This window comes from Ranitomeya variabilis, chromosome 7 (genome assembly GCF_051348905.1).
Source record: "Ranitomeya variabilis isolate aRanVar5 chromosome 7, aRanVar5.hap1, whole genome shotgun sequence".
Lineage (NCBI taxonomy): Eukaryota > Metazoa > Chordata > Amphibia > Anura > Dendrobatidae > Ranitomeya > Ranitomeya variabilis.
The window spans coordinates 189,464,431-189,489,103 of NC_135238.1; the positions used below are offsets into that span (position 1 = coordinate 189,464,431).

The 24,673-nt window shown below is 46.8% G+C and overlaps 1 protein-coding gene across 1 annotated transcript in view; it reads left to right on the forward strand.

The window, feature by feature from the left end:
- LOC143784359 (FAST kinase domain-containing protein 1, mitochondrial-like) overlaps window positions 1–24,673 on the forward strand; it is a 45,550-nt gene that overhangs the window by 14,344 nt on the left and 6,533 nt on the right. The window contains exons 9-12 of the mRNA XM_077272554.1: window positions 6,279–6,393; window positions 15,802–15,930; window positions 17,314–17,445; window positions 19,810–19,923. Of these exons, the coding sequence (XP_077128669.1) occupies window positions 6,279–6,393; window positions 15,802–15,930; window positions 17,314–17,445; window positions 19,810–19,923 (490 nt within the window). The remainder of the gene's footprint in view (window positions 1–6,278; window positions 6,394–15,801; window positions 15,931–17,313; window positions 17,446–19,809; window positions 19,924–24,673) is intronic.

The window sequence follows — 24,673 nt, forward strand, 5'->3', positions numbered from 1 at the left end:
CATACATGTTCTCAGTGTTTCTCACAGATCATGTACCTATTATAGTCTATGGGGCTGTTTACATGTATGTTTTGCTTTTTTGCAGTGCCTGCAAAAAACCAAACTGAGATATGGCCACTTTTGATCTGAATCATGGATCAAATTCTCTGATGCAAGTCTATAGAGGGGGGGCTGTATGGGGCGCAGCTAAAAGGAAGCCCCCACATGACTGCGTTGCCATGGGGAGCAGGGTAGTAATTTTCTTTTAAAAAGTTAGAATGGGAGGCTCAGGATTGGTGGATAGCAAATGGGGCGGGGAATTCTATGGGATTGGGAGGGGGGGACCTGGGAAAAGTGCGGGAAAGGGGGTCAGTCAGTTAGAGACAGCCAAAGTGAGTGGACCAGCTGCCGCAGCGTTACTCACCATGGCCGTGGTGGACAGCTTGGTCGCTCGGCTTCGCAGGGAGGCAAGATCCAGGAGGGCCGGATGGCTTGAAGAGCAGCTCACTGGGCTGCTAGGAGGCAGTGACAGCCAGGACAGCGGGAGCCGGGGCCGGAGTTCCAGGAGGTCGAGGCCGCCCGAGAGGCTGTCCCCGGATACCACACCGCACGGCAGGCGCAGGCCGCGGAGCCCCTCACGGGACCCTGCGGGGGCTGGGGGACGCGGCGCAGCCACACCGCCCGCCCCCCCCCTCCGGCAGGAATCCACTCGGCGGCCCTGCTGGCGCGAGACGACGAGGCGCTGCGGGAGCTGGGCAGGCGCGGCAGGACGCCGGCGCTTCACCGGATGTTATGGCCGCACTTCCGGTTCGGCCTGGCAGGGGGCGCGGGAGCGCTGCAGCGCCGACATCTGCACTCCAGACCCGCCGGGGAGCTGCTCCAGCGGCGGTGACTCCAGGGACGGTGCGCGGTAGGAGCGCAGCAGCGGCAGCAGCTGACAGGAGCCGGGACCCGGGAAGTACTGCGGCGGGTGCACCTAGACCTCTGCCGCACGGTGCACCTGGCTCTGGGACAGGACGGCGCAGCAGGATGGCGGCCAGGCCAGTGGCATCACCGCGGCAAGGAGCACGTGGTCGAGGCAGCGCAGGAGCGGCGCACAGAGCGGATGGTCCGGCTGCGGCACCCAGGGGACTTATGCAAGCTGCCAGATCCAGGTCCAGCAGGAGGTCGAGGGAGCGGTCGCCTTCGCCAGTCTCGGTCCCCCCTGGTGACGTGGAGGCCTGGGGCGCAAGCCTGGGGCAGAGGAGCAACAGCGACGACTCAGGGAGCGAGCATCGTGACGAAAGCGATCGGCAGGCTTCAGGAGGCACGGCTGGTGGGGACACAGCACCTGCGCAGCCCCGTGAGTATATGTCCAGTCCTTTTCCGGTAGCGGGTGTTTCGGGGTCTGTTGAGCGGAGTGGGGGTGGTGGTGAGGTTCCGGGTATTAGAGAACTTTTGGCGGGTATGTCACAGATCTTGAGAAGATTTGGATGGCGGGGTTGCGGATAGTGCCCGAGCGTCGCCCGCTGGGGCTTGGGTGTCGGTTGCCGGTTGTGGAGTTGGGGGTCCGAGCGAGACTGCAAGTTCCGTTAGCGGGCCGCTGTCCTCAGCGGCCGGTGTGTCGGTGTCGGTACAAACCGAAACGGGGAGGGGCGATACCGTCAAGTTAGATGATAGGGCAAAAGGTGAGGTTTTTGTGTGCTTTGAGGGCCCGCTGGGGGCCCATTTGAAGAAGGAGGTGAAGGAAAAGATTTGGAAAGACGAATACGTCGAGATTTTCTCTCTCCTTCCTTTAGAAAAATTTAATTTGGATAAAGGAAAGAAAGATGATAGTAAAAAGGAGGAGGAGGAAAAGAGGCGTTGGCGCCTTATTCCTCAGACATTTGTTAACTGGCAGCAGGCATTTAACATTCTGGTGAGCGTGATAGGGGAGAAAGCCCCAGAGAATTGCTCGGGCCTTTTCTGTTATTTGGAGTCTATTGGTGAAGCGCATCGTACCTATGGGGGCCAGGCTTGGCTGCGATACGATGAACAGTTCAGGCAGCGCAAGGCGGTGAGGCCCGAGATAAGATGGGATCAAAAGGACATTGGATTGTGGTTGAAGGTTATGGCACCGGTGCGTTACGGGCAGTCCTTTCAAGGGGGCGGAGGGGGTAGCGGTCAGCAGTCAGGACAAGGTGGAGGAGGTCAGGGGTCACAGGCTAAGGAAAAGACGGGGACATGCTGGCAGTTTAACGACGGCCAGTGTAAGTTTGGCGCAACCTGTAAGTTTAAACATGTGTGCTCCCACTGTAGCGGGGCCTCACATGGGGCCGCTAAATGTTTTAAGAAATCACGGGGCAAGCCATCCGTGGGTGGCGGTCAAGGGGGAGACTCCGGTGAGGCTTCAAAAGATGGCCCCCTATCTAAATAGATACCCGGATTCTCTCAAGGCAGAGGTTATTAGAGAAGGTTTTCTTGAGGGGTTTAAGATCCCTCACCCGACGCATGTTGTCCCTTTTTCTACGAAAAACTTGAGATCGGCTAGTTTGCATTCGGAGATTGTTTCGGCTAAGCTGGCAAAAGAGGTTGAATTGGGAAGAATGGCGGGGCCGTTTAGTTCGCTGCCTATGGCTGACGTAATTGTTTCCCCGCTTGGGGTGGTGCCTAAGAAGGAGCCGAATAAGTTCCGGCTGATTCAGCACCTGTCTTATCCCAAGGGTGCGTCGGTTAATGACGGGATTGCGGACGAGTTGTGTTCTGTTGTTTACACCTCTTTTGATGCGGCGGTAAAGTGGGTGCGCAGGTACGGGCCCGGGGCCTTGTTGGCAAAAACAGACATTGAGTCGGCCTTTCGGCTTCTGCCGGTGCACCCACAGAGCATTCCTTTGTTAGGTTGTTGTTGGGAAGGGGGTTTTTACTTGGATAGGTGTTTGCCCATGGGATGCTCGATTTCGTGTGCATTGTTTGAGACTTTCAGTACCTTTTTGGAATGGGTAGTGAGAGACGTTTCAGCCGTTCCTTCTGTCATCCACTACTTGGATGATTTTTTGTTTGTTGGTCCACCGGATTCTGCGGTGTGTGGTCATCTACTTGCCACCATGGAATGGGTGGCTGGACAGTTCGGTGTTCCTTTGGCGCAGGATAAAACGGAGGGCCCCTGCAAGGTTTTGAGTTTTCTCGGGATTCTCATTGATTCCGAAAAAATGGAATGTAGGTTGCCTGACGATAAATTGCTGTTGCTTAAGCAAGAAGTGGACAGGATCAGTAAAATGCGGAAGGCTACCTTGAAGGAGTTGCAGTCGTTGCTGGGCCGCCTGAATTTTGCTTGCCGTATTATGCCGATGGGCAGGATTTTTTGCCGCAGACTGTCCAGGGCGACTGCTGGTGTTCGGTCAGCCCACCATTTTATTCGTTTGGGTAGAGAGCATAAGGATGACCTTCTTGTTTGGCAACGTTTTTTGGTTAGCTATAACGGCAGGTCGCTTATTCAGTGGGAAGATGTCAATGCATTTGACTGTGAGATCTACACGGACGCAGCAGGTGGAGTTGGTTATGGTGCCTATTGTGGAGGAAAATGGAGTATGGGTGTGTGGCCTGAAGATTGGAAAAAGAGGGGGCTTACCAAGAATTTGACGTTGTTAGAACTGTTTCCAATTGTGGTGTCGGTGTTTATTTGGGGCGACAATTTTAGAGACCGGCGCGTCCGTTTTCATTGCGATAACTCAAGCGTGGTGTCTGTGATTAACAGCTTATCTTCTTCTTCCCTCCCAGTGATCAGGCTTGTCAGGGAGTTGGTGTTAAAATGCTTGGAGTTGAATGCATGGATTTCGGCGGTGCACGTGCCAGGCGTTCAGAACAACATAGCTGACGCGTTGTCTCGTTTGCAGTGGGACCGTTTCCGGGAATTGGCTCCAGATTCGGAGGCGACAGGAGCGGCATGTCCTTTGCAGCTGTGGCAGGTTGTTACGGAACGGGAGGCCGACTGATTCAAGCTTCAGTGTCAAATAGGACTTGGTTGGATTACACGGCATCCTGGGCTATGTGGGAAGGTTGGTTGGCTCAATGTGGCCCGACTGAGTCTGATGGCGATAGGACAATGGCGTTATTGGCCCTGATAGGTAAGGTGGTGGAATGGGGTTGGTCTGTGTCTAGGTTGAATAAGTTCATTGCAGGTTTGGTTTTCGGTTTTCAGCTTCAAGGGTTAAGGGACGTTACGAAAGACTTTGTGATACCGCAGGCGTTGAAGGGTTTTCGTAAGGGTAATGTAACTTTTGATAAGCGTAGGCCCATTTCTTTTGGAACGTTGCAGAGGTTAGGCGAGGCCTTGGTTTTCATTTGTTCTTCTCAGTTTGAGGTGGTACTGTTTCGTTTGGCTTTTTCTTTAGCGTTTTTTGGTGCCTTGCGTTTGGGGGAATTGGTTTCCCCGAGCAGGGACAGGTTAGGTGGTCTTTTGGCGGAAGATATGGGTTTTTGGGATGGTGGTATTGCTTTCTGGATACGGCAATCGAAGACGGACCAGCTGGGCAGGGGAAAGAAGGTAGTTTTAGGAAGGGTGGATGGTAGCGGTATGTGCCCGCAACACTGTTTGGAGGCTTATTGGAATTTGTGCCTGGTCAGGTCTGGTCCTTTGTTACAACACCAAGGAGGGGATTTTCTGTCACGTTTCCAGTTTGTAGCTATTTTGAAGAGAGGCTTGGAATATTTGGGTGTTAATCCGGAAAATTTCGGTTCGCACTCTTTTCGGATTGGGGCTGCGTCCGAGGCCGATGGTTTGGGCCTGGGGCTGGAGGTGATTAAGAAGATAGGCAGGTGGAGTTCTAATCGTTACCTGTCTTATGTGCGACATTGATTCGGCAAGTTGAGGTGTGTTTTTGGTGTTTTTTGTTAATTGTGGTTATGTTTTACAGGTCGGCCCCCCTCCTTGGCTTGGATTGTTGGACACACTTTCGTTTACTGGGGTGCCCTCCGGGCTGACGCTAGGTTGAATGGTAGGCAACTGGGTTTTGGTCGGGAGGCAGTGGTTATTCGTTGGATGGGTCGTCGTGGTATGTTGTGGCGTAGTTTTTTGTCGGAATTCTCCCGTGCCACACGCCTGGATCGCCCCCCGGACATCTTGGTGGTTCACTTGGGAGGTAACGATTTGGGGGCAAAACCAGTGAGGGAATTGATTCGGGATATCCGTTTCGATTTTCTGAGACTGTGGGTTTCTTTCCCTGGTATTCTGACGGTGTGGTCGGACATTGTGCCACGCCGGACGTGGCGGGAGGCCCGTTCCCAAAAAGGGATTAACAGGGCCAGGGTGAAATTGAACAGGTCGGTGGCGAGTTTTGTGTCGCGGAACGGTGGTATTGCCGTTAGACACTTTGAGCTGGAGGCCGGGGTTGGGAATTTCTGGCGAGATGATGGAGTGCACCTTAACGAGATAGGTATGGATTTATGGGCGCTCGGTCTGCAGGAAGGTGTAGAAAGAGCTTTGGCGATGGTGGGGCACTCACGAGCCTGAGGTGGTCAGGGCTGTTCGTGTGTGGCGGGGGGTGGGGTTCTTGGAGTTGGTGATGATGCTTAGAGGGTTGATCTGGCTTTTGTTACAGGCTCTGGACGGGGTGTTTACCTCGGGAGCTTTGGGGTTGGTTTGCCCGAAACGGGTTACATGGTGCCCTTGAGCTGGTGGTTACGGCTGAGGGTAAATACGTGTTTTTCAGTTAAATTTTGTGGTAGGCTTTCGGCCTATTATGAGCCAGATTTTTTGCTCCAAGAACCCTCCCCTCGAGGTTTTTATATTTACAATGTTTACATTTGTTATTAATGTATTTGTTTGTTAATAAAATGGCCGCTGTGGCCAAATTATCCAAAAGAAATTTATGTCTTTGTGTCAATTCATTGGGTAGGTAAAAGGGTATGGTTTTAATAGGGAGCAAGGTAGTTGGGGTTGAGGATTCATGTCTAACAGGATCCTGCATTGGCGATACGCGGTCATGGTCTGTGAAAAAAAAATACAAGAAAATAAAATGCCACAATGGAGGAAAAAGCAAAAAAACAACGGACTTACAGATTAAAAATGGATGAAAATCTGATCCAGCACATTAATGGCAAACAGACCATTTTCTCTGCGATCACTTTATCATTAGCTATCACTGATGACCCAGCAGTAGCAGATTGATGGGTGTAGTGCTCCCCTGAGCTGTGATTTGCACTGATGGGGTATCCTTAGGAAAGATCATCAATGCTGTGATTGCAGAAATCCCTCTCATTTACTGGACTATGTCATGTACACACTGTGTTAGTAAAGACTATTTGTCAGATTAATAATGTATTTTTTTGTTTGTTTTTTTAAGATCCATCCCACAGACTTGAACAGAGTTTTATTTGCCTTTGTCAATCTGGGCTATGATCCCCCGCGAGAAGAAGAATTCTTTACAATGTGTATTCAGCATATTCTCGCTAATTTAAGTAAGTATTCATTGTATTCTCAGTATAAGTGGAGATCTGGCCACGCTTCACCCCAGGAGTAATCACAGCCCTGGAAGATTAAAGAGACACATTTTTCTAAGGCCGGCCTCACACTGGCGAGTTTTACGGACGTAAGAGCGCAGAAATTACGTCCGTAAAACTCGCAAAATAAACGGCACAATTATTCTCAATGGGGCTGCTCCTATCAGCCGTATATTACGGATCCGTAATATACGGCTTTCTACGGCCGTACAAAATCGCAGCATGCTGCGTTTGTCAGCGTATTGCGCAAAAAAATCGCTAATGAAAGTCTATGGGGGCGAGAAAAATACGGATTCCACACGGACCTGCAGTGTGACTTGCGAGAAATACGCAGCGCTGTTAGTGAAAAGTCGGTAATTCAATTGCCGGCTTTTCATTTCTCCTGCACAAACCCGACATGATATGAGACATGGTTTACATACAGTAAACCATCTCATATCCCCCTTTTTTTTGCATATTCCACACTACTAATGTTAGTAGTGTGTATGTGCAAAATTTCAGCGCTGTAGCTGCTGAAATAAAGGGTTAAATGGCGGAAAAAATTGGCGTGGGCTCCCGCGCAATTTTCTCCGCCAGAATGGTAAAGCCAGTGACTGAGGGCAGATATTAATAGCCAGGAGAGGGTCCATGGTTATTGGCCCCCCCCTGGCTACAAACATCTGCCCCCAGCCACCCCAGAAAAGGCACATCTGGAAGATGCGCCTATTCTGGCACTTGGCCACTCTCTTCCCACTCCCTGTAGCGGTGGGATATGGGGTAATGAAGGGTTAATGCCACCTTGCTATTGTAAGGTGACATTAAGCCAGATTAATAATGGAGAGGCGTCAATTATGACACCTATCCATTATTAATCCAATTGTTGGAAAGGGTTAAAAAACACACACACACATGATTTAAAAGTATTTTAATGCAATAAACACAGCGGTTGTTGTAATAATTTATTGTTCTCTCAATCCATCAGGAACACCCTCGCTTGGAAAAATAATAAACGCACAAGATACATACCTTCTGGTGAACCGTCTCGTCCCACGAAGTAATCCATCTGAAGGGGTTAACTAATATTACAGGCACAGCCCTGCTAAATGCAGCGGTGCTCCGTGCCTGTAATCCCCGGCAAATGAATGAAATGTAGGTCATTGACCTACATTTCCTTCAGTCGCGGTGAGGCGCCCCTGCTGGATGTTCTCATGAACTGCAGCCTGGGAACTTTTTTCCACGCTCCAGGTCAGATGAGGGCATCCACCAGGGGGCGCATCACCGCGACTGAAGGAAATGTAGGTCAATGACCTACATTTCATTCATTTGCCGGGGTGTCATGATCTCTGCAGGCAGAGATCATAGCAAGCCTATAGAGGGACAAGCTCTCGGAAGATGGAACTATACTGACCATGAACTAAGCCTGCCGCACAACTAGAAATAGCCAGGTAGCATTTCCTATTTATCGCTAGATGCCCAGCTCTGGCCTAAGACCTAAATAGCTAGCAGAGGGAAATATAAGACCTGGCTCACCTCTAGAGAAATATTTCCAAAGAAGACAGTAGCCCCCCACATATAATGACGGTGAGTTCAGATGAAACAACAAACGCAGCAGGAAAATAGTCTTAGCAAATTTGAGGTCCGCTTACTAGATAGCAGAAGACAGATAGTATACTTTCATGGTCAGCAGAAAAACACTAACAAAACACCATCCAGAGATTACCTTAAACTCTGGCATTAACTCATAACGCCAGAGTAGCAATCCCTGATCAACGAGAGCTTTCCAGACACAGTAACAAAACTTCAGCTGTGAACTGGAACAAATAGGCAAAACAAAACAAGGACAAAAGTCCAACTTATCTAGTAGTAGTCTAGAAGCAGGAACAAGCACTGAGAGGCATCAGATAACATTGTTGACCGGCAAGAAACCACCAGAGAAATGAGCTTAAATAGCGACACCCACTACTGATGGAACCAGGTGAAACAGGAAAGAGGATGACAAGTCCAATTCCACAAGCGGCCACCGGGGGAGCCCAGAATCCAAATTCACAACAGTACCCCCCCCTCAAGGAGGGGGCACCGAACCCTCACCAGATCCACCAGGGCGACCAGGATGAGCCCTATGGAAGGCACGAACAAGATCAGAAGCATGAACATCAGATGCATTGACCCAAGAATTATCCTCCTGGCCGTAACCCTTCCAGTTAACCAGATACTGGAGTTTCCGTCTGGAAACACGAGAGTCCAAAATTTTCTCCACAACGTACTCCAACTCACCCTCAACCAACACCGGAGCAGGAGGCTCAACTGAAGGTACAACAGGTACCTCATACCTGCGCAATAACGACCGATGAAAAACGTTATGAATGGAAAAGGACGCAGGGAGGTCCAAACGGAAAGAAACAGGATTAAGAATCTCCAATATTCTATAAGGGCCGATGAACCGAGGTTTAAACTTAGGAGAAGAGACCCTCATAGGGACAAAACGAGAAGACAACCACACTAAATCTCCAACACAAAGCCGAGAACCAACACGACGATGACGGTTGGCAAAACGCTGAGTCTTCTCCTGGGACAACTTCAAATTGTCCATAACCTGCCCCCAGATGTGATGCAATCTCTCCACCACCGCATCCACTCCAGGACAATCCGAGGATTCCACCTGACCGGAGGAAAATCGAGGGTGAAACCCCGAATTACAGAAAAACGGGGACACCAAGGTGGAAGAACTGGCCCGATTATTGAGGGCGAACTCTGCCAATGGCAAAAAAGCAACCCAATCATCCTGGTCAGCAGAGACAAAACACCTCAGATATGTCTCAAGGGTCTGATTAGTCCGCTCGGTCTGGCCATTAGTCTGAGGGTGAAAAGCAGATGAAAAAGACAAATCTATGCCCATCCTAGCACAGAATGCCCGCCAAAATCTAGACACAAATTGGGTACCTCTGTCAGAAACAATATTCTCAGGAATACCGTGCAATCGGACAACATTCTGAAAAAACAGAGGAACCAACTCAGAAGAAGAAGGCAACTTGGGCAGAGGAACCAAATGGACCATTTTAGAGAAACGGTCACAGACCACCCAGATGACAGACATCTTCTGGGAAACAGGCAGATCTGAAATAAAATCCATCGAGATGTGTGTCCAAGGCCTCTTAGGAATAGGCAAGGGCAACAGCAGTCCGCTAGCCCGAGAACTACAAGACTTGGCCCGAGCACAAACGTCACATGACTGCACAAAGACTCGCACATCTCGTGACAGGGAAGGCCACCAGAAGGATCTTGCCACCAAATCCCTGGTACCAAAAATTCCGGGATGACCTGCCAATGCAGAAGAATGTACCTCAGAGATGACTCTGCTGGTCCAATCATCCGGAACAAACAGTCTATCAGGCGGACAACGATCCGGTCTATCCGCCTGAAACTCTTGCAAGGACCGCCGCAGATCAGGAGAAACGGCCGACAAAATTACTCCCTCCCTAAGGATACCTGTGGGTTCAGAATTACCAGGAGAGTCCGGGTCAAAACTCCTAGAAAGGGCATCTGCCTTAACATTCTTAGAACCCGGTAGGTATGACACCACAAAATTAAAGCGAGAAAAAAATAAAGACCAGCGCGCCTGTCTAGGATTCAGGCGTCTGGCAGTCTCAAGATAAATCAAATTTTTGTGGTCAGTCAATACCACCACCTGATGCCTAGCCCCCTCGAGCCAATGGCGCCACTCCTCAAACGCCCACTTCATGGCCAAAAGCTCCCGATTCCCAACATCATAATTCCGCTCTGCGGGCGAAAATTTGCGAGAAAAGAAGGCACAAGGCCTAATGACGGAGCAGTCGGAACCTTTCTGCGACAACACTGCCCCAGCTCCGATCTCCGAAGCGTCAACCTCAACCTGAAAAGGCAGATTCACATCAGGCTGACGCAACACAGGGGCAGAGGCAAAACGGCGCTTAAGCTCCTGAAAGGCCTCTACAGCATGAGGGGACCAATTAGCAACATCAGCGCCTTGTCTGGTCAAATCAGTCAGTGGTTTAACGACATCCGAAAAACCAGCAATAAATCGGCGGTAAAAGTTGGCAAAGCCCAAAAATCTCTGAAGACCCTTAAGAGAGGAGGGCTGAGTCCAGTCACAAATAGCTTGCACCTTGACGGGATCCATCTCAATGGAAGAGGGAGAAAAAATATACCCCAAAAAGGAAATTTTCTGGACCCCAAAAACGCACTTAGACCCCTTCACACATAAAGAATTAGACCGCAGAACCTGAAAAACTCTCCTGACCTGCTGGACATGAGAGTCCCAGTCATCAGAAAAAATCAGAATATCATCCAGATATATTATCATAAATTTATCCAGAAAATCGCGGAAAATATCATGCATAAAAGACTGGAAAACTGAAGGGGCATTAGAAAGACCAAAAGGCATGACCAAATACTCAAAGTGGCCCTCGGGCGTATTAAATGCGGTCTTCCACTCATCCCCCTGCCTGATCCGCACCAAATTATACGCCCCACGAAGATCAATTTTAGAGAACCACTTAGCACCCTCTATACGAGCAAACAAATCAGTAAGCAATGGCAATGGGTATTGATACTTAACAGTGATCTTATTCAGAAGCCGATAATCAATACATGGTCTCAAAGAGCCGTCTTTTTTTGAGACAAAGAAAAACCCAGCTCCCAAGGGAGAAGAAGATGGACGAATATGTCCCTTTTCCAAAGACTCCTTTATATATTCCCGCATAGCAGCATGTTCCGGCACAGACAAATTAAACAAACGACCCTTTGGATATTTACAACCCGGTATCAAATCTATGGCACAATCGCACTCACGGTGCGGAGGTAACGACCCAAGCTTGGGTTCGTCAAAGACGTCTTGATAATCAGAGAGGAACTCAGGGACTTCAGAGGGAATGGACGACGAAATAGAAACCAAAGGTACGTCCCCATGAATACCCTTACATCCCCAGCTCAACACAGACATTGCTCTCCAGTCCAAGACTGGGTTGTGAGACTGCAACCATGGCAATCCCAGTACCAAATCGTCATGTAAATTATACAGCACCAGGAAACGAATAATCTCCTGGTGATCCGGATTGATACGCATGGTTACTTGTGTCCAGTATTGTGGTTTATTATTAGCCAATGGGGTGGAGTCAATCCCCTTCAGAGGAATAAGAGTCTCCAAAGGCTCTAAATCAAAACCACAACGATTGGCAAAGGACCAATCCATAAGACTCAGAGCGGCGCCAGAGTCAACATAGGCGTCCGTGGCAATGGATGACAAAGAGCAAATCAGGGTTACAGACAAAATAAACTTAGACTGAATGGTGCCAATGGAAACAGACTTATCAAGCTTCTTTGTACGCCTAGAGCATGCCGATATAACATGAGTAGAATCCCCACAATAGAAACACAATCCATTCTTCCGTCTAAAATTCTGTCGCTCGCTCCTGGACAGAATTCTATCACACTGCATACTTTCTGGCGTCTTTTCCATAGACACCGCCAGATGGTGCACCGGTTTGCGCTCCCGCAGACGCCTATCAATCTGAATAGCCATTGTCATGGACTCATTCAGACCTGCAGGCAAAGGGAACCCCACCATAACATCCTTAATGGCATCAGAGAGACCTTCTCTGAAAGTTGCCGCCAAGGCGCACTCATTCCACTGAGTAAGCACAGACCATTTACGGAATTTTTGGCAGAAAACTTCAGCTTCGTCTTGCCCCTGAGATAGTGCCATCAAAGTTTTTTCTGCCTGAAGTTCCAAATGAGGTTCCTCATAAAGCAAGCCCAAGGCCAGAAAAAACGCATCCACATCGCGTAACGCAGGATCCCCTGCTGGCAATGAGAAGGCCCAATCTTGAGGGTCTCCCCTGAGCAAGGAAATCACAATCCTAACCTGCTGAGCAGGGTCTCCAGCTGAACGAGACTTCAGGGACAAATAAAGCTTACAATTATTTCGGAAATTCTGGAAGCTAGCTCTATTCCCTGTGAAGAACTCCGGCAAAGGAATTCTCGGCTCAGATACCGGAGCATGTACCACAAAATCTTGTAAATTTTGTACTTTCGTGATGAGATTATTCAAACCCGCAGTTACACTCTGGAGATCCATTATTGTCAGGTGCACACAGAGCATACAGAGATTAGGAGGAGAGAGAGAAAAAAGACTGCAGCAAGGCAGACTGGAGGAAAAAAAAAAAAAAAAAAAAAAAATTCCAGCAGACTTCTTATAACTCTCCTTTCTAAACCTGGGTCTTTAACACTTTATGGGCCGGTCAAACTGTCATGATCTCTGCAGGCAGAGATCATAGCAAGCCTATAGAGGGACAAGCTCTCGGAAGATGGAACTATACTGACCATGAACTAAGCCTGCCGCACAACTAGAAATAGCCAGGTAGCATTTCCTATTTATCGCTAGATGCCCAGCTCTGGCCTAAGACCTAAATAGCTAGCAGAGGGAAATATAAGACCTGGCTCACCTCTAGAGAAATATTTCCAAAGAAGACAGTAGCCCCCCACATATAATGACGGTGAGTTCAGATGAAACAACAAACGCAGCAGGAAAATAGTCTTAGCAAATTTGAGGTCCGCTTACTAGATAGCAGAAGACAGATAGTATACTTTCATGGTCAGCAGAAAAACACTAACAAAACACCATCCAGAGATTACCTTAAACTCTGGCATTAACTCATAACGCCAGAGTAGCAATCCCTGATCAACGAGAGCTTTCCAGACACAGTAACAAAACTTCAGCTGTGAACTGGAACAAATAGGCAAAACAAAACAAGGACAAAAGTCCAACTTATCTAGTAGTAGTCTAGAAGCAGGAACAAGCACTGAGAGGCATCAGATAACATTGTTGACCGGCAAGAAACCACCAGAGAAATGAGCTTAAATAGCGACACCCACTACTGATGGAACCAGGTGAAACAGGAAAGAGGATGACAAGTCCAATTCCACAAGCGGCCACCGGGGGAGCCCAGAATCCAAATTCACAACACCGGGGATTACAGGCACGGAGCACAGCTGCATTTAGCAGGGCTCGTGCCTGTAATATTAGTTAACCCCTTCAGATGGATTACTTCGTGGGACGAGACGGTTCACCAGAAGGTATGTATCTTGTGCGTTTATTATTTTTCCAAGCGAGGGTGTTCCTGATGGATTGAGAGAACAATAAATTATTACAACAACCGCTGTGTTTATTGCATTAAAATACTTTTAAATCATGTGTGTGTGTGTTTTTTAACCCTTTCCAACAATTGGATTAATAATGGATAGGTGTCATCATTGACGCCTCTCCATTATTAATCTGGCTTAATGTCCCCTTCCAATAGCAAGGTGGCATTAACCCTTCATTACCCCATATCCCACCGCTACAGGGAGTGGGAAGAGAGTGGCCAAGTGCCAGAATAGGCGCATCTTCCAGATGTGCCTTTTCTGGGGTGGCTGGGGGCAGATGTTTTTAGCCACGGGGGGGCCAATAACCATGGACCCTCTCCTGGCTATTAATATCTGCCCTAAGTCACTGGCTTTACCATTCTGGCGGAGAAAATTGCGCGGGAGCCCACGCCAATTTTTTCCGCCATTTAACCCTTTATTTCAGCAGCTACAGCGCTGAAATTTTGCACATACACACTACTAACATTAGTAGTGTGGAATATGCAAAAAAAAAAGGGGGATATGAGATGGTTTACTGTATGTAACCATGTCTCATATCATGTCGGGTTTGTGCAGGAGAAATGAAAAGCCGGCAATTGAATTACCGGCTGTTCACAGATATCGCGCTGAATGAAATCTAAATACAGAATATATATATATATATATATATATATATATGTGTCTCAATGATATATATATATATATATATATATATATATATATATATATACTGTATATATGTTTTCCCGAACATTTGAGCACATAAATCCATTAGATGTCGGTTTTGCAAGCCTGCGCGAAAATCTCGCAGTACGGATGCCATACGGATTACATACGGAGGATGCCATGCGCAAAATACGCTGAAACACCCTGACTACGGATCACTATTTTGGGAACATTTCTCTGTATTACGGCCGTAGTACGGACGTATAATACGTGGCGTATTGTCTTACGCCAAGTGTGAGGCCGGCCTTACTGTGATTTCCGCCTCCGCGTTGCAAAAAGTGAAAATATGCAAAAAAATCCACATTATCATTAACAAGCTGCAGATTAGAAAACCTAAACCCCACAACTTTTTATTTTTATTTTTAGTACATCGTGGTTATTGTGCAGATAATCACATCAGAATTTCAGTGATGAATTTCCCATATTATAGACTGTGGTCACACGGGCAAGTGAAGAAAAGAGAAAAAAAAAGAATTGTCCCGTTTTCATCTAAAAAATGTAGCCCTAATGTTATAATTTCCTTACCTTTATGGATTGGGCCCTTGTCTAAAATAATTTTAATAAAGTTGCTACGTCATCCCATATTATGATCCTGAGCTGCAGATTATTTCTTTTCCCTGCCGCTGTCCAACCTATCATCAGAATACAGGCCGCCACGTACAGCAGTCATTGCTCTACACCGCTTCCCCTTAAAAAAAACAAACAAAAAAAAACATGTTCTGCACAAGAATTCTACCATTTTCTAATCTATTTCTTCCTTTTTCACAAAGAAAATGAAGGTATTGTAGCTGAGTGACATCGCCGCATTTACGCATTTTAAGCCCTAGGAAACAGACACATTCCATAAGGCTCCGTTCACCTCTGTGTCATCTGATCCCAGCGGCGGCTGTCATTTCCCATTGGTTTCTGACAGCAGTATCTTTTCCATTAAAGACTCCGTAACCAGTAGCCGAGCCGCCGGTGCAGATGTGAACAGATCCGTAAAAATGAATGGAATTTGCCCAGAGGGGTCGGGCTGATTCCTCCTCCTGCTAACATACCTTATTCTTAAAGAGTGACTGGCGATTTTGTAATATATTCTATGAGAGAAATGTGCTACTTCCCCTCCTTTCAATCTCCATTCTCTATATAGACAGATTTTCCCATTACTGTGAGATAGGTTGGTGCTTATAAAATTCTATGGAGAGGAGGTGGAGACGGACACAGACTTTCCGCTGTAAGTTCTTCTGAATCGTCAGTTACACTTCTCCATGGAACTTTATGAGCACCAGCTGTCTCCTATCTCAGTAATGGAAGATTTTACTCATGAACTGAGCGTGAAAGATCAGTCCAGGAGGAGAGGAAAAAAAAAGCCGATTTGTCTGATAAGACTTATTTTTATGAGTGCTATTGATTTATGAAATAAAAATGAAAACTCTTTAATACTTCAGCTTCGTCTAATATCAGATCAGGAATGAAAAAAAAAAATGTATAAGATAGTGGTTGTGTTATTTTACCTTCCAGACTCCTTCCCTCCTCATCTCTTGGTTCTGGTGGGCTTCACTCTTGCTGTTGCACAGTATTTCCCAGAAGATCTGATTAAAGCCATTTTCAATATTCGTTTCCTAACTAAACTGGATTCCGAACTGGACAGTAAGTGTCATGTGAGCGAATGCTCCACCTTTATCCATTTAGGTTCTATATTGCTCATGTTGCCCCTAGGACTTAGGCTGGCCGTACATATGGGAGGCTTTGTCTTCTCTGATCTCCCAGCACCATGTATGCTCGTGTCTTCTGAGCGTGCATCTTTATTTTAATGGGGTAAGGGATCACTTTGCAAATATGCCCCATCCTCATTTCCCCAACATCTGTCATCAGGGTCGGCTAATATAAATCGAATATTTCTTTGCAGCTTTACCTGCATTACCCATCCTGGTGCGAGACCCGGCACAAAAAGCCTAATACCCTATAAAATTTAATAAAGCTTTTATTTAACCCTTACACAACTGGGCAATTTTTTATTGTTTTGTTTTTAATTATTATTTATTTTCTGTTATTTTTTTTATCATTCTACTTTCAATTTTCAATATTAATTTGTTATTTTTGCACAAGACAAATTGTAATGAATTCAGTTAACCGTATAATGCACAGACAAAATTCCAAGAGCAGTGAAATGGTGAAAAAAAGACGCAATTCTGCCATTGTTGTTGTTTGGTTTTTTTTAAACAATAACCCAGCAGTGTGACTCTTCAAGTCGGAACGTTTATAGTTGTCTTGTTTGTTTTAGTTCCTTTTTCTTTTTTTTTCACCAATGGTGGGGGTTAGGTTCTTTATATTTCAGTGGCAACAAGAAAATCAGAACTTTTTGTGCATGAACATTTTTAAGTTTGTGACTTTTTCTGAGATCTGGAAGTTTTTTGTTTTGTTTTTCCCATTGTTCCATTATTGGAACCAATGTATTAGGCCTTGTTTTTTTTTATCAAATGTTTGGGAAATGAGGATCTTTGATATCAACCAACCTGATCCTTTGCTCCATTGAAATAAAGATGCACGATCAGTTGACAAGGTCATACATGGTTCTGGGAGGTCAAACAAGATTGTCACCATTTTGGGGTACTTAAAACCTTTTATATAGAAGGGTTCACATATGTAAGAAAAAATATATATATAAAATGTAATGTAATTTTTATTTTGGGATTTTTTTGTATTTTAAAACTGGATAGTAGTACAAAGTAAAAATCTCAGTCTCCTATGATGCCTAAAACTTTACAGGAGTACTAATCTGATGACAATAATAGCCTTTAATAGACCCCCACTGCACTAATAACCCATGGCCACCCCATGGTCTCTTGGGGGGTGGGGTACAGTGGGCAATCGAGGCTAGCGCCAGTCATAGTGTTACAGGCGGGTGCTGGCTGTGTAACGCCGCTGGCACCCGCTATGTACGGCGCAGGCTCAGTATCACATGTTGGGAACGCTTTTGATTTCTGTGTGTTGTAGATTTTCTCTTTCTTCACTAATTATATTATTTTTTAGCTTTTCTGCCTGACAAAAGTGCCAAGATACGAATGCGCCTGATGCAATTAAATCGGGCGGTTTGTCTCGAGTGCCCGGAATACCAAGTCCCATGGTTTCATGAAGAATACTGTCGACAGATGAAGCATAGAGGTGCGGGGCTCGTTTTATTCATTTAGTTGTTAGTTTGTTTTTGTATGCTTAAGAAAAAAAAAAAAAAAAATTGAGTGACACATGATAAAAAAAAAAAAAATCAGCGCTCAAATTCCAGTGCCGGCTCCCAGCTGAGGCTCTGGTCTCAGTGTTTTAACAGTGATGTTGCGTTGACAGTGCTCAGCACCACTGCAGCTAATCACTGAGCACAGAGGCTCTGCCGCCTACCTCGTTGAGCTTAGGCTGGTTTCACACTTGCGTTTTGATCTGCAGCATTTTAGCGCTAAAAAACGCATGCGTTTTTTTTTCTGTACTTAACATTAAAAAAATGCATGCGTTTTTTAGCGTGCGTTTTGACGCGTTTTCGGCAACGCATGCGTTTTTTGACGCGTGCGTTCATTTGCAGAAATGCAACCTGCAGTAATTTCTAGCTGCGTTTTTTTCCCGCAAAAAACGCATGCGTTTATTCGCGGCAAAAAAATGCATTGCTGTCTACGCATGCGTTTTTAAGCACATGCGTTTGCTTGCGTTAACAACGCATGCGTTTTTATAGAAAAACACAAGAAAAAACAAGAAAACCCTAAACACAAGAAAAAACAAGAAAACCCTAACCCTAGGGTTACTAGGGATCCTAACCCTTAGGTTAGGATCCCTAGTAACCCTAGGGATCCTAACCCTAGGGATCCTAACCCTAACCCTAGGGATCCTAACCCTAACCCTTAGGGTTAGGGTTACGATCCTAACCCTTAGGGTTAGGATCCCTAGGGTTAGGGTTAGGATCCCTAGGGTTAGGGTTAGGATCCCTAGGGTTACTAGGGATCCTAACCCTAACCCTAGCTATTTCTGTTTTTAGTGGGTTTTCTAGTTGATTTTGATGATTGGCAGCTGTCACACACTTCTCAGCCTGCGTTTAAAAAACGCAAACGCAGGAAAAAACGCATGTAAATGCCGCAAAACACCGCGTTTTTTTTTCTGCATGCAAAAACGCATGCGTCTAAAAAACGTGGTGTTTTGCCGCGTTTACATGCGTTTTTTCACCACACGCGTTTTTTTTTAAAACGCTGCAGATCAAAACGCAAGTGTGAAACCAGCCTTAGGCCGGTTTCACACGTCAGTGGCTCCGGTACGTGAGGTGACAGTTTCCTCACGTACCGGAGACACTGACACACGTAGACCCATAAAAATCAATGCATCTGTTCAGATGTCATTGATTTTTTGCGGACCGTGTCTCCGTGTGCCAAACACGGAGACATGTCAGTGTTCGTGGGAGCGCACGTTTTACACGGACCCAATAGAGTCAATGGGTCCGCGTAAAACACGGACCTCACACGGACATTCTCCGTCTGGGGTCCGTGTGCGTGCAGGAGACAGCGCTACAGTAAGCGCTGTCCCCCCCCACATGGTGCTGAAGCCGCCATTCATATCTTCCCTGTAGCAGCGTTTGCGGCAGAGAAAATATGAATAATAGTGTTTAAAATAAAGATTTAGGTGTCCGCCGCCCCCCCGCCCCCTGTGCGCCCCCCCGCTGTCCTGAAAATACTCACCCGCTCCCACGTTGGCTGTCACTCCTTCCTCTCTGCCCCGCGCCTCCTACTGTATGCGGTCACGTGGGGCCGATCATTTACAATCATGAATAGTCGGCTCCGCCCCTATGGGAGGTGGAGCCACATATTCATGACTGTAAATGATCGGCCCCACGTGACCGCATACACTAGAAGCCGCGGCCAGACCAGGAAGCAGCGAGGGAGCGGGTAAGTATTTTCTGAAGAGCGGGGGGGGGCACACAGGGGGTGGGGGGCCTGCGGACAGATAGATCTTTATTTTAAACACTATTATTCATATCTTCTCTGCCGCAAACGATGCGGCAGGGAACATATGAATCGCAGCTTCAGCACCAGATGCTCCTACGTGTGGTACCCAGCACGGTGCGTGTGGTACCCAGTGGGAACACGGGCGGCACACGTGTGCCGCAAGTGTGACACACTGATGTACACAAGAAACGTAGGGGCACACGGACACGGATAACTCCGGTACCGAATTTTCCGGTACCGGAATTATCTGGACGTGTGGGACAGCCCTTAGTGATTGACTACAGCGGTGATTTGGGCTGTCGGACATAACGTCATCTCTGCAGCCCAAACTGAGACCGGAGCAGCGAGAGGGAACCGGCACTGAAACCGGGGAGGACATGTACCTGCTCTGTTTGTTATTTTAGAGTGTTTGGGGTCCACTTTTCTGAAAGTGAACAATCCCTTTAATATTCTCCACTGCAAAAGTATATTGTGCGATTTATGGATATGCAATAAGGAATAATCCTTAGAATATTAAAAAGTTGTTTTTTGTTTGTTTTCTTTTTTTGCTCAGAAGGTAACAGTAAGAGATCCATATACCATCAAATCCACTTATTTCTCGGAGATCTCTTTGGGGGAGTTAATTATGCCAAGATGTTTGTGACTACTCCATATTATTACACAGTAGGTAAGATTGTGAAATGTAAAAAAATATATATTTTGCTGCACTAAGAAATCACAAACGCCGCTCTGCTCTGGAAAGAAATGTTATAATTTAAAGATATGTCAAAATTCATCAAATATTGTGACTGTTTAATAACTTTTGTGCAAATAAAAGCAACACAGCCACAAGCAAAACACTGACATATGAGGCAATGGGAGATCCTGGGGGGATGTAATTCAGGGTGGGGACAGTTTGAGTTGCATTTTAGTATATGATATCACAGGATGACTTCCACACACATCTACTTCATATTATATCACGTTTCTTAGCGGAGGACCCACTGGTGATCGTTGTCTAAAAGCCCGCAGTTCCTTTATTTGTTTAGTTCTTCATACGGTTGTTGCCATAAAAAAAATTAAAACAAAAGTCTATACAGTCAATCAATATTCTGCACAGAATCGTAATTGAGCAGGGGTCGCCCACTCCTTTTATTCTTTACCGGACTGCTTGAAATGGCTGAGTGCGGTCAGACACCCCCAAGAGATCAGTAACTTGCCTCCTGTTTTATAGAAAGGGGATAACTTTTAAAAACCCTTTTAAGCTGTGTGCACACGTTCCAGATTATTCGCAGATTTTTTGCACGTTTTTTCGCAACCAAAACGCTTAAACGCATACATATGCATTCCATCATTTATAATGGTTTCCACAATTTTTGTGCACATGTTGCGTATTTTTCCGCGAAAAACGCATGCGGAAAAATACGCAGCATGTTCATTAATTTTGCGGATTTTAAGCGGATTTCCCACTATATTATTACATTGGGAACCTCCGGAAAAAAAGCGAAAAATCCGCGCAAAATACGCGATAAAAACGCGTGCAGAATTCCTGCGGAAAACCTCAGGATTTTCTCAGGAAATTTCTGCATACTTTCCGGATGTGTGCACATACCCTTAAAGTGTTTTTCCGGCTTTTGAAAACAAGTGTCCAATTGATTGTAGTTGTGCTGCCACGCAGTGGCAGATTCAAATGTATTTACATTATTATTTTGTCTGGTTTTCCCTAGTTGTTTTGTAACCCATTCAGTTTGTATTGTGTTCTTACTTGTTATGATTTGCTGCCACCCAGTGGTCATCTTGGTGTTCAACATGTATATGTGTATATGTTAATGACCTGGGTGGAGACCTTGCTTTCCCGGTTAGAACCAGTTCTTCTTCCTGTCTGCATTCTGTAATTGTGGAACATTAAGGAAGTCATACTTTCTGACCTGGCAAAGGAATTGTCTTTTTACCTAGCGGACCGTGATTTGCTTCAAGGCAAAATAAACTGCCAAGTAATCTACTCCCTGACTCCTTGTCTTGTGGATACAGATGTACTAGAAGAATCAGGTACGACTCGAGTAATATCTGCATGCAGTTTTCCCACACATGGCAACGTTCTCATGAGGCTGAGCATAGGACAGTCCATACGTGAGGGACGCGTGACAGAATGGTAAAAAGACATTTCAGTATATTCAGGAGGAAAGCTTTGTGAGAAGATTCTCAGCACCGCATAGTGTGTGTGTCATAAGCCGCCTGAAGCCTCAGCAGCCCAGCGCAAATCAGAGACTGTAATATGTAATACGACACCTGCCTGTGTGTGCCTCATCCAGCAGCCGCATGGTGCCCACAACTGTTCAAGACACAATCCGAACCCATCTGCCCTCTATTAAGTGATAATCCGATCCGATTTGTCATACTATCTGCTTATCTATGAGTGACTGTGACTTATCATCCACCATTTGTGAGAGCACATGTTGAAATCACAGCTTGCTGCCATCTACAGTCCGCGCCATCCGCCACGCGCTCAAAGAGATCTTGATTAATCATAGACTGTATTCCTTTCTTGCATCATCTAAAGCCCTGCTTTCTGCCTCAAAAAAGATTTAAAGTGACAGTACATCTTTATTGCAAAGTGAAGTAAAATGTCTGATATAAGCTCGCTTGCCGATGCAGTGACAGTGATGGACATTCCTGTGTGCACAGAAGTCACAGAGAGTGCAGATGCAGCCACAAAACCTAAAAGGGCACTCCACCCATCCACAAAGGCAGTGGAAAGTTACATGTACACAAAAAGTGAATATGAAAGCAACTTAAGTGAACTGTGGGAAAGAGTCTCCCAATGCATCTCAGCTTTCCCTCACGGTGATGATACAGCAGAATTAACAGCGTTCATTAACCGTTTATCTGCCAAGCAGGAATCTTATGAGAGGCTTCTTACCAAGTATACCACCTTTCTGAAAAGTAGTAATGTTCCAGATGCCTCACTAACCCTTGCCCAAATAGAAGAACTGAGCCAGCAGAGGCAGGGGACAGTGGAAAACACCAAGGTTAAAGCAGACCTCCGCATCGCCCATTTACAGGAGACCAGATCACACCGATCTGCTGCATCCAAGCAAACCATCAGGACAGCCAGATCATTACGGTCATGCAGAACTACTAGTTCCAGGAGGTCAGTCTTAAGTGACCAACTCATCCAAGCGCAAATAGCCGCTGCAGACTTAGGTGAGGAGTGCCTTCTCAAAGAAAGAAGCAGAAGCAGAGGCTGAAGCCAAACAAGCACAAGCAGAGGCCCAAGCCAAACAGGCAAAAGCAGATGCCCTATTGAAAATCCTCCATACAGAAAAGGAAAAGGCCGCTGCCTTCGCTAAAGTAAAAGTCCTGGAACAAGCGTTGGGCCAGTGCACTAATACAGACTGTTTTCTCCCCACAGAGGAGGTTAGCCCGGCTGATCGCACTGCTGAGTACGTGCTGAACCAATCAGCCTCCATGCCTCCTACCAGCGATCTCATGCAACCGCCTAAACCGGATGTCGCAGTGCCGCAGACACTGGCGCCACCTCCAATCCAATCTTTAAATGTGCCTACACATCAGCAGATCTCATCTGCAGCAGACCACAAGGTGAACACCAGCGCACCGCCACAGTTCAAGCTACAGCCACCAGTCACCACAGAGGTTAAACCGCAGCTCAACCCTTATGCTACGTCATTCCACCCTGTTACAGCTCAGCCTTACACGCCAAACGACTTACCCGTCCAAGAGGGACTACAAGTTTCAGCGGCAACAAGGAACGAGAGGTCAGATCTGTCTGACTTTGCCAGGTACATGATACGCAGGGAGCTGATCAAGGTTAGCCTCTCCAAGTTTGATGACTGTCCAGAGAACTTTAGGGCCTGGAAATCAACTTTCAAGGCTGCAATCGCAGATTTAAGCCTCACCGCCAAGGAAGAACTTGATCTACTCATCAACTGGCTTGGCCCAGAGTCTACCAATCGCATCAAACCGCTAAGGTCAGTGCACATGGATAACCCAGCTCCGGGTCTCGCTGCCGCCTGGAAAAGGCTTGAGGAGTCGTATGGCAGCTCGGAGGTCATTGAGCGTGCCTTGCTCGACAGACTTAAGAACTTTCCTAGGATCCAGATGAGGGAAACTCGCAAGCTTCAGGATCTCAGCGATTTACTGACGGAACTCGAGTTTGCTAAGGCTGACCCACACCTAACTGGACTGAGATATCTCGACAGTGCTCTTGGTGTGAACCCCATAGTATCGAAACTACCACATGGCATACAGGAGAGATGGACAATACAAGGCTTCAAGTACAAGGAAGATTATGGTGTGTCTTTTCCCCCTTTCTCTTACCTTTGCAGGTTTGTCCAGAATCAAGCGCGGGTGAGAAATGACCCCAGTTTCGTCTACACCGATCCTGACATGTCAATGCCACCATCTGCTGCTAAGAGGTATGACAACACCACACCAAAACGCAGAGACATTAGAAGGACTGTATCCGTCAAGAAAACTGACATCCCTTCTGCCATGCCCCCTCCTGCTACATCAGTTCTCCCTGCCCAGAGGGAAAGGGATCCCAATAGAGAGTGCCCACTCCATGGCAAGTCTCACTCTCTTCATCACTGTAGGGGGTTTAAGGCAATGCCTCTGAGAGAGCGCAGAGAGTTGTTAAAGAAACATAGAATATGTTACAGGTGCTGCGCATCTACCAACCATATTGCCAAAGACTGTACGGTAGAAGTCAAATGTGCTGAGTGCAGTAGCAATAGACATGTAACAGCCATGCACCTTGCCTTAGCTCCTGGAATTGCCCAGCATACCCCTGCCTCCAGTCCTGTACCAGTCCATGGCGGGGAGGGTGAGGGGCCAGTAGCTGCTAAAGCAACAGTCTCATCCTCTTGCACTGAAGTCTGTGGGGAGGGATCCGGTCCCAAATGCTGTGCCAAAATATGCTTAGCCAGTGTTTACCCAGAGGGGAAGCCAGAGGGGGCTGTCCGCATGTACGTTATGTTAGATGAACAAAGCAACAGGTCTCTAGCAAAACCCAAGTTCTTTGACATCTTTGGTATAAAGACACTGGCCACTCCCTACACTCTCAGGACCTGTTCCGGCCTGGTAGACACCACGGGCAGAAGGGCCAGCGGGTACATGATCTCTCCAATTAAGGGCACAAAGAGCTTTCCCTTACCTGCATTGATTGAGTGCAATGATATGCCAGATGAGAGAGAGGAAATACCCACGCCTGAGGCCGCTTATCATCATCCCCACTTAAGGCACCTGGCCAGTGAGATCCCTCCCATGGACATGAATGCAGAAATACTAATCCTTCTTGGGAGAGACGTCCTTAGGATGCACAAGGTGCGCCAGCAGTGCAACGGTCCCGATAATGCCCCATACGCGCAGAGACTTGATTTAGGCTGGGTAATCGTAGGAGATGTGTGCCTGGATAGGAT